Source organism: Asparagus officinalis, chromosome 3 (assembly GCF_001876935.1).
Source record: "Asparagus officinalis chromosome 3, Aspof.V1, whole genome shotgun sequence".
Classification (NCBI taxonomy): Eukaryota; Viridiplantae; Streptophyta; class Magnoliopsida; order Asparagales; family Asparagaceae; genus Asparagus; species Asparagus officinalis.
This window is the reverse complement of record NC_033796.1, coordinates 9,572,276-9,582,628: the sequence shown is the minus strand read 5'-3', so window position 1 is coordinate 9,582,628 and position 10,353 is coordinate 9,572,276. Positions and strand designations below refer to the sequence as shown.

The following is a 10,353-nucleotide window of genomic DNA, read 5'->3' as shown; positions in this document are numbered from 1 at the left end:
TTAACAAATGTTAACAGCTTAAAATATTCTAAAATTAGCATGCGAGGGTACTTAAGTGAAAACTTTAGCATATGTAAAACAAGTGAGGTTGGGTGCGAAGTAGGGGAAACTCCAGGGTATTTATGTGCAATTAAGCCTTTAGGCCCCTCGATTACAGCTAACAACGTCAAATTCAGACCCGTGTTTATTCCTCCTGACCCCGAGGTACCGTCACCGGGAGGTTACAATAAGCCATCTGGACAGAAAAGGAACGAGCAGTTCTCTGAGCTCCACCTATATCTAACTCTCTTTATCCATGGCGACCTTTCTCTCTCCTCCGCTCTCTCCCTCTCTCTTCCCTCACTCACCATCCCTCCACTCGAAGCCGGTCTCGAAACCCGAGGTGTTACTAAGGCTCCGCTCCCCCGCGGGACGCGTGACCGCACCGCAAAGGCTCCTCCCGCGTCACGCTGCTCTGTTTGACCGGCCGCTTGATACCCAGACTCTTATTGTCACCGCGAGTGTCCTGACCGCTGTTGCCCTATCCCTCTTTCTCGGTTTCAAGGTAAAAGATCAATCTTCACCTCTCCATTGTGTTAAAAGACTCCCGACTTTTCTTTTCCAAGTCCGATTTAACTTTGTTTATTATTTTTTTGATATAATTTTGATAGGGAGATCCAGTGCCTTGTGAGAAATGTGCTGGAAATGGTAAGATATTTTCTCATGGATTTCCCTCCTTTTTGCTTGTTCATGCTTACTTGGATTAAATTAGTGTTTTCAATTTGTAACGAGGGAAATTATTTAAAATTATTAAACAGGACATAAAATGCAACCTTAAAAGTTATTGAGATAAATATAAATATATTGATGTCTTTTTCTCATGGAAGGTCACTGTTTTTTTTTTTTTTTTGTTGGTTGGTTGTTTGGGGGCGGGGGGGGGGGGGGGACAGACCGTCATAAACTTCTGTTAATTGTGCAACAGGCTGGGGGATTTTTAAAGAAGGGATTGTGGATCATGATTAAATTTTAGGCTAAATAGCACTTAAATACCTCATAGTTTCACTCACTTAGCATTTATATGCCCTCACTTGATTTTCGTAGCATTTGTATACCTTGAATTGTCTAAATTTGGCATCTTTGTACCCTCAATCATGCAAATGTGAAAATTTTCATCCAAACGTTCCTCTATAATACTTACAGAATAATTATAGAGATTTTTAAGTATTAATATATGTCAAATTTATTATTGAACCTACAAAAATTCTGTTGATTGGTCACGTGAAGTTAGTGGGGACCACGTGAATGAAAGAAAGATGCATGCGTGAAAGATTTGCGCATGAGCTCTTCACCCAACGAAGGCCCAAGGCCCACCCGAATGTTCAGCGGGTATATAAATACCTTTACGAGATTTCTAGGTCAGCGTGCGAAGGTTGAGGGGAAAAAGGCAGCGTTTTTTTTTTCTGTTTTGGGCGCAGAGCAGAGTGCGGCTTTTGAAGAATTTTTTCGGCTGTCCTTTTCTTGGCTGCGGCTTCGTGCGTGCAAGGTGGGAGTGCAGGTGCAAGATTGGGAAGCGGAGAATTAAAAAGTTACTGCAGAAGTTTTGTGCAGAGGCAGAGGCTTGGACGGCGTGCAAAAGGCAGTTGTGGGTTTTTTCTTGGGCTTCGTGCAGAGGAGAAAAATCCTATTTGGTGGCTGTTTTGTGAGAGATTAGAGAGTTAGTTTAAGGGTTTAGTTTGTAAGATTGTAAACCTATTGTATTTTCTCTCTAATAATAGATCCCCCCTCCTTGCCCCGTGGACGTAGGCAGTTTGCCGAACCACGTAAAATTGATTGTTTGAGTTTGTGGCCATTGTAATAGTTATTAGGATCCCTCGACAGGTCAGTCCTAGAACTGATGAGAGGAAGAGCCGATTTAGGGCTTCGTTGGTGATAAAGGTGGGATCTTTTGATAAAGACTCTATCTTTTAGTTTTGGATCTATTCTTCGTTCGTTGGTGCGTAAGATGTCGGAGAAAGAAGGTGCTTCGGGTGTCGAGGGCGGTACTTCTGGCGCGAAGACCATTCAAAGTCTGAATATCCATTCTATGAAGATAGATGTGGAAAAATTTAATGGCACAAACAACTTTGGATTATGGAGATGCGAGGTTTTGGATGCGCTGAACGCGCAGAATTTGGAGGATACCTTGGAGTTAGATGGCAAGCCAGATGAGATTGAAGAGAAGGTTTGGAAAAAGATGAATCGAACGGCGTGTGGTGTGATTAGGTCTTGTTTGACTCAAGATCTAAAATATGATGTGATGAATGAGACTTCTGCGAAGAAGATTTGGGAGATTCTCGAAAGCAAGTATTTGACCAAGAGTGTGGAAAATCGCTTGCATTTGAAGAGGAGACTTTATCGTTTCCAGTTGAAGAAGGGAACCTCCATTAGAGATCACATGAACCACTACACAAAGCTTCTTGCGGATTTGGCGAATGTGGATGTCATAATTGAAGATGAGGACAAGGCGTTGTTGTTGTTGAGTTCCTTGCCCGACGAGGAATATGAGACATTCGTTCTTACTCTGATTAATGGGAAGGCATCACTTTCGTATAGTGAGGTCACCGCTGTACTTGTGAATTATCAGCTTTGAAAGAAGGATAAGGAGGCTTCGGTTGAGCCGGTAGCAGAGGCGTTGGTCGCAAGAGGGAAGAATCCAAACCGAAAGAATTGGAAGTCACAGTCTAGAGTAGGAAAAGATCAGTGTGCTTGGTGCAAGGAGACTGGTCATTGGAAGAAAAACTGCCCAAAGCTCGACGAATGGATAAAGAATAAGCAGAAGGGAAAAGGAAAGCAACCATCATCAGAAGCAAACATCGTATCGGATGGTAATAATTCTGACTCTTCTATTTATTCGCTTTCAATCAGTCCTACAGATAGCTATTCGGAGGAATCTGAATGGATGTTGGATAGTGGTGCGACCTATCATGTGTGTCCTAAAAGGGAATGGTTCTCCAGTTTTGAGAAGCTGGTGGATAGTGATGTGGTATACATGGCTGATAACCGTGCATGCCAGATCCTTGGGATAGGAAGAATTCGCATAAAGATGTTTGACGGGACTGTTAGAGAGTTAAACGATGTGAGATATGTTCCTTCTTTGAGGAAGAACTTGATCTCGATTGGAGCTTTGGTTGGAGAGGGTCTGAAGGTTCGTGTTGAGGACATGATTCTCGAGATTGTGGAAGACTCTCGGATTGTAATGAAGGGCGTCAGGAGGAATAACCTGTATTACTTGACTGGAGGTATAGTGACAGGTGGAGAACTGGCGACTTTTGTTGATTCGACTAGACTGCGGCATTTGGGGCTTGACCATTCCAGTATTGATTCCTCGCATAGATTGAAAGAGGGTGCAAAGACCTGCAGTTTGAAGTCCAGTGAACATGTTGATGTGAGCAAGAAGACCGAGGTGAAGTGTGGCACCTCTATTCACCGTGCTAAGGGTCGTTCTGGAGGAGTTCACGTGGATGTTTGGGGGCCTTCCAAGGGGGCATCATTGGGAGGTAATAGAAGTTTGGTTTCCTTTGTTGGTGACTGTTCTAGGCATGTTTGGGTTGCAATCAAATCCCCGATGGAGAAAGTCCTAGTAGTCTCTAACAGATTGAAGAAGTGTGTAATAGACAAAAAGGTGAAGGTACTCCATTCCGGTGGGAGGTACAAGATGGACCTGTTTCTGCATTGGAGCCGAGCTCACGGCATTGCGAGACACTTCGTTGGAAAGGAAATCTTGGGGCAACTAGATAAGGTGAAAAATTTGGAGAACCGTGCCTTACTGGAGGAGGAGCGGTGTTTGTGGTCGAGCAATGGTTTGCAGAAGAGTTTCTGGACAGAGGCTTCGACATATTTGGGTCATCCTATTAAAGAGTTGTCAACTGCTGTGATTGGAGGTAAAACTTCATTGGAAGATAGGTCTGGTAGTGTCACTTTGGTTGAGGCTTTGATGAGGGAGCCGGTTGACTCTCAGCAGGTGGAGAGTTTTGGACAGACCTTAGAGGTATCGCAGCGGGTGGAGAGTGATGCTACTCCACATTGGGTGAAGATTACTCCAGATCATTCTGCATTGGTTGGGATTCCAGCTGAGGTGACACAGTTTGGAGATCAATTTGTTGTGGATGCAGATGATGAGTTGAGTTTTGATTCGAGTGCAGCTGATAGACGTAGTTTGGATATGGTCATTGGTTCGCCTCAGGTGGAGGTGTTTGAGGCCATTGGAGGTGCTATCAGCCGCAGAGTTGATGATATTGGAGAAGGGTTGCGAACTCTTCTATTGGATTGAGGTCGTTCGCGGCCATTTGGGTGAACTACGTTCGGCTTGATTCCTTGGGCAAGAGGTAGGCAGTCTTTATGATGCAGCCGGTTTGGATTTTGATAGGGGTGAGATTGATTTGGTGAGTTGATACTGACATTTGGAGAGTGTTTGCATTCTCATTTGGGTTCTCGACTTGTTATGGATTGAGTCTGTAGTCGTGAATTGTTTCACGGTGTACTGGACACAACAAGTGAGACATTTGGTTTGGTTGGTGTCGGCTCAGTTTTGGAAAAACTTCACCGAGGTGAAGAATTGTTGATTGGTCACGTGAAGTTAGTGGGGACCACGTGAATGAAAGAAAGATGCATGCGTGAAAGATTTGCGCATGAGCTCTTCACCCAACGAAGGCCCAAGGCCCACCCGAATGTTCAGCGGGTATATAAATACCTTTACGAGATTTCTAGGTCAGCGTGCGAAGGTTGAGGGGAAAAAGGCAGCGTTTTTTTTTTCTGTTTTGGGCGCAGAGCAGAGTGCGGCTTTTGAAGAATTTTTTCGGCTGTCCTTTTCTTGGCTGCGGCTTCGTGCGTGCAAGGTGGGAGTGCAGGTGCAAGATTGGGAAGCGGAGAATTAAAAAGTTACTGCAGAAGTTTTGTGCAGAGGCAGAGGCTTGGACGGCGTGCAAAAGGCAGTTGTGGGTTTTTTCTTGGGCTTTTTTAGGATCCCTCGACAGGTCAGTCCTAGAACTGATGAGAGGAAGAGCCGATATCTCACTTGGTTGAGATATCCGCTTCAGATTCTTGTCTCCTTGGTGAGACGGGAATTCTTATTATCGATCTTTCTCTCTTATTGTGCACCAGAAACTCTGCCGAAATTTCCGCTGCGCACAACAAATTCTAGTTTAAACTTTATCTTAATTCTATTTTAAATTAAAGTTGGGATCGGTTTAACGATAAATTCAAAAAAAATATCAATGGTTAGAAAGCTTTATAGTTAGCCTATAAGTATCATAGACGAACATTCTCGTCGAAATATACATGTCTGCATGATAGAGGGTAGCAACGTGCCAATTTTAAACGAAGGTATAAAAATGCTACGAAAAACAAGTGAGGTTATGTAAGTGCTATGTGAGTGAAACTATACTGACTGAAAAGAAAAAGAGTGAAACTATGAGACCTTTAAGCGCTATTTGGCCTAAATTTTATATGGAATTGAAATTTTACTACTAATACGGGAATATGGTCATGTAGGTTGACGTGTATCTGTCATTATCTCAACAATTGAACTCCTCTTACAAATTATAACGTTGCACTTGTCAGTTTATCAAGTCATCAAAATCATGCTTACTACTTTTTGTGTGGAACTGAAATAGAATTACTGAACAAGGGAATGTGGGTCATCTAGGTCTGTATCTCACCTCCTATTGTCTCACCGATCAAACTCCTCTAAGGTGTAGTATGCACAGATCAGTTTAGGGACCCATGCAAGATTATGCTTACTTTTTGCATAGAACTGAATTGTATTACTAAGCAAGGGAATGTGGTCATCTAGGTCTTTCTGTATTCCTCACCTCCTATTGTCTCAAGTCTGATCGAACTCTCTCCTAAAATAGAACATTAAACTGTTCAGAGTCACACCTCCTTAGTTGCTTAAGGAAATATTCAACTGCACAGGACAATCTACAATGAGAACTTAATGGGAGCCACTTGGTTGTTTTCCCCCCCAGCATAAGTGTAGTTAATTTGCTTGCATGAACTCCACTATATTCTACTCAGAAGGAGGCACTGATTAAAGATCTACTCTCACTGGTTAGGTGGAACAAAGTGTGTGTTCTGCAGTGATGGAAAGATGAAGAAAGAAACTGGGTTGGTTGATTGCCGAGTGTGCAAAGGTGCAGGTATGGCTTTTTCTTAGTAACTGTAATATTGATGCCATATATGATGTGTTGAGTATGAGGGAATTGATGCTGTAGCTTTCTTGTTCCATTGCTTTCAATGGATAACATGTATAATGTTGCAATATTCATCATCTTTTCACTCGATATTCTATTTGGTTTACTTCGATAATCTCGATTATGCACCCCCTTAATATTCCTAGCCATATGCACACAATTGTTTTCAGATTTGAGCATGGAAGAATGATTAAAACAAACTTGGAGATATGAAAGATAAAAGCGTCGTAGGAGGGGGGAAAAGAAAAAAGAAAAGCAAAAGCATTAAAGGAGGAGAAATGAAATATAAGAAAGTATGTTAACCCTTCGGAAGATCTCTGTTATAATCATAAACATCAATGTAACTATCAAACGTTTGTTGCCTAAATTATTTCTGTATTAAAAATGTGCTATTGAATGTTATGGGGATGAACTATCAACAATAAGGAGCATTATGAAACTAATGTGAATATAACTTTGCTTCTTTTTTCTGCTCTCATAACTAAATAAACTTTAACTTAAAATCAACAGTAATATCTAAAAAACAACAGTTACACACCTTCATTTTTCTGGGCAATGATTATTGGATCACTGGGGGTCAAGCTGTGATGTGCTTTTGTAAGTATTAAGGATCAGATCTTTGCTGCTAGGTTCCATGCCCATATTTATTTCCCCCCCAAAGGGTGGATGCCCAAAAATCAGCTCCAAAAGAAAAAATATGATAATTAGTATAATTTAGTGCAGAGGAGATTATACCTCCAACCTCTGTCATTTATATGTGATATTTGAAGTACAGTTTTCAGAAAGGAAACAAAAGAAGCACAGAGTAGTATTTTGAGCTTGAAAGCACACTGAACATCTGAAATCGAAAAGAACAAAATAAAGATGTCAACAACTTCACCGAGTCCATACACAATCAACTACAACTAAATAACCATAGGATCTTCATATGGAATCATCTAACATAAAACGGAGCGTGCAATAATATAAAGGCGAAAGAGAGCCCATGATGTAATTAAAAAAAAGTAATACAGACTCTATCCCAGCTTTCAATTATGGCCAGCAATGATAAAACCCGTCTTTAAATCTTTAATATGCTTGCGTCTGTCTGGCATCGATCCTGCTCATCAAATCATTAACCAGCAATAGCTGTAGCCTGTAGCAGATATGCTGTCACTCAAGGTTATTGCATAACTTTTATCCTGTTCCTCCTTTTTTATACTGATGAACAAAGATCGTCTCTATTTGCATAGAATGTAAATATTATAGAACATAAAGCGAACAATTAAGCATAGAGGAGAGAGAAAGTGTATGAAGTGAATAGTGATTGCCAGAACCATATCTTGCTTGTAGTTGAGTCGATTAGGTGCTCAGCAGTTGGCACCATCTACGGAGGGTGATGCATATTTTGTTGTCATATATTATACTGGTTTTGGGACCCTTTCATACCCACATATTGGTTTATTGTCTGATTACTGACGAGCCTTTATCTTCCAATGATGCATTAAACATTGGTTCTTTTCCCTTATAAGTGTACATGTTTTACTCAATGATTCCTTGGTGTACTTGTGCAGGGTTGATACTATGTAAGAAGTGCGGGGGTTCAGGTTACTCTAGGCGCTTGTGAATTATAACTGAAATTATAGAGGAAGAACTTGCAATTAAGGGAATGCTACAAATTTGAGAATTTGAGGCGCATTTTCCACAGCTTTCCTCTTCATGCTGTAGTCTGATGAAGAATGAAGATAGAAACTGAAGGATATATGTAAGCGAAGTTCCGCCAATGTGACTTCAACTTCGCTGTTAATTGTCGTCATGGAGGTTTCTCATGTGAATGCATCATTGGTTAATTACACTGTTATCATCATTCTTAAATCCACCGTGAGATTGTGGAGACTAGCATTTATAGCCATAGTTGGCGGCAATAATCTTGAAGAGGAAGTTGACAGGGAGTGGCCAAAGAGATTAGTTTAACTTCTTGTTGCTTATACATTTTGTCGAATGCCAAAATTAACTTTTGATAATAAATTACAAGCAAAGTTTGCCGTAATCAATCACTTTCTAATTATCTTGTAGCCAAGCCATTTTATATATATTTGTCGAAGAAAGTGAATTACCAATTGCTATTTGCAGTGGACATCGTTGTAAATTCCCAGTACATATTATATAGTGCAACTAATAGGAATAGTAGATTTTTGCTTGTAATTTATTATCAAAAGTTTTAATTCATTAATATGGAAGGATATTTTATGTGCAAAGCAGTAGATACTTTTGCTACAATTATGTACTTGTCCTCCCTAACCACTTTGATAAGATTTTTAATCTTGAAATTAGTCCCTCTAATCAAAAGCAGAACTAGAATTTAAGACTAGAGGAAATATTTTGAAACCACTTAAGAGAACAGAAGAGCCAACAGCAATTTCAATGATTTTTGGGACTAGTTTCAAAAAGAATTAAGAGTTCCAGCATCTAATAGCAATTTTAGCAATTTCAATGATTAGAGAGAATAATTTTAAAATATTTAAGATGTAGCCATGTAACCATGTAAGGGACTATTTTCTTTTAAAAAAAAATTGCAGGTATTAGAAGAAGAGACCGGGCCCTAGTAGTATCGCTATGAACTGACTACCCTTGTCGTGCATTGCTGCAGACACAACCCAGGATATGTTAGAGAATTATTAAGTAAACTTATAGCATGCAAATAAATCCGAAAATAAAATAAACAGAAAAGTCTGGCATGATCTGATAGCAGTCGTGCAAGAACTGTCCTAGAAAATTAAGGATCCGCCTATCGCCCTGGCTCAGATAATCCCTCTTCCCTAGCGGTAAAAACCCCCAGAAACAGTCGGTCTCTGTACTCGGGCGAGAGTATAGAGCTTCTGTTCAGATGAAGAAGATTGCCTAAATAAAATAAGTAACAATAGCAAATTTTTGAGAGGGAGAAAAACTTTCGTTGTTGTGTGTTTCCGAGCTGGTAAGAGGCGCTATATATATAGGGTTGAGAAACCCTTAGCCGTTGAGAAATCCCCGCGCAACGTTCGCTAAATTCGTGCGTAACGTTCGACCGTTTGCATGCTCTCCAAAAAACGTGCATCCGTTACGCACGTTCTTCACGTGAAAAACGTGTAAAAAGAAGTTGAAAAATTCAAAACGTGGCGTGCGCGCGTGTTAGCCAAAGACCCTCAACAAGATAGGAGTACCAATTTAAATCCTCTACTATTCACTAATGTAGTCCATGTGGGACTATTCATTGAAGGTAAAATTGCCCTTTCTCCCACAACATAGCCAACAGGATACACCGTTAATTTTTTTTTGACTCTTTGACCCTCATATAAACTCACTAATTACCCCATGTCTGCCAAAATTTTACTGAAGGGTAAAAGAGCAAAAAAAAAAAAAAAAAACCTGGAGTCCTATCTGCAACAATGAAACTACATGGGGCCTATGTGAATTATCCCTTCTTAATTCATCCTCGTTTGTGTTTGTGCAGGGCTGGTACTATGTGAGCAATTCGGAGGGGTTCAGGTTACTCGAGTCGCCTGTTAATTATAGTTCAAACTATAAATGCTCTGATTTGAGAATTTGATGCCCCTTTTCCACAGTTTTTCTGATCAAAATGAAGATACGTCGTGCCAATGTGACTCTTTTAAGTTCGCTGTTGTGAATCTGTGATACCCCGAAGAATTATAGTCCCCACCTTTGATTTACATAGTAAAACCAAAAACTAGTGCAATGTTGGCTAGTTTGGCAGTAAGTCGAGCCAAACCCACACGCTGTGCGCTCGGTGGGTCTCACGGATTACACCGCTTAACGGGCTCACGGGCCTGGGGCATGAGAGCTGTTAAAAGTGTTGTCACGGAGCTTCCTCCTACAAATGCAACATCAGTTAATTGAAACACTTATTATCATTTTTATTCCGTCGAGTTTGTGCGGTTTCAGATATATATGAAGGTAAAGAGAAATGAACCAGGAGTGGACTGGAAGTGGCCGAAGACATGAGTGGAACTTCTTGGTGCTTACACATTTCATTGAATGAAGAAAACAAACCGTTTCCCCCACCTTTTGCTTTGTCAAAATCAAGCGTTTTTTTAATAATTTTTTATCTTTTGTTAATAGTCAAAGATAATTTTGTACATACTAGTTAGATAAAATGAACTGCCAATTG

The 10,353-nt window shown here is 40.5% G+C and overlaps 1 protein-coding gene across 1 annotated transcript; it reads left to right on the top strand.

Annotated features, from left to right (window-relative positions):
• LOC109832901 (protein disulfide-isomerase LQY1, chloroplastic-like) lies at window positions 206–8,314 on the top strand. The gene is made up of 4 exons (XM_020400382.1): window positions 206–544; window positions 651–687; window positions 6,072–6,155; window positions 7,763–8,314. Exons 1-4 carry the CDS (start codon window positions 296–298, stop codon window positions 7,813–7,815), a joined length of 423 nt encoding a protein of 140 aa, XP_020255971.1. The 5' UTR covers window positions 206–295; the 3' UTR covers window positions 7,816–8,314.

Bases quoted from the DNA above. Each gene is read 5' to 3' on its own strand.
- LOC109832901 (XM_020400382.1), top strand. From the start codon at position 296: ATGGCGACCTTTCTCTCTCCTCCGCTCTCTCCCTCTCTCTTCCCTCAC. The intron at 545-650 runs GTAAAAGATCAA...TAATTTTGATAG, and splicing joins CCCTCTTTCTCGGTTTCAAG to GGAGATCCAGTGCCTTGTGA. The intron at 6,156-7,762 runs GTATGGCTTTTT...GTACTTGTGCAG, and splicing joins CCGAGTGTGCAAAGGTGCAG to GGTTGATACTATGTAAGAAG.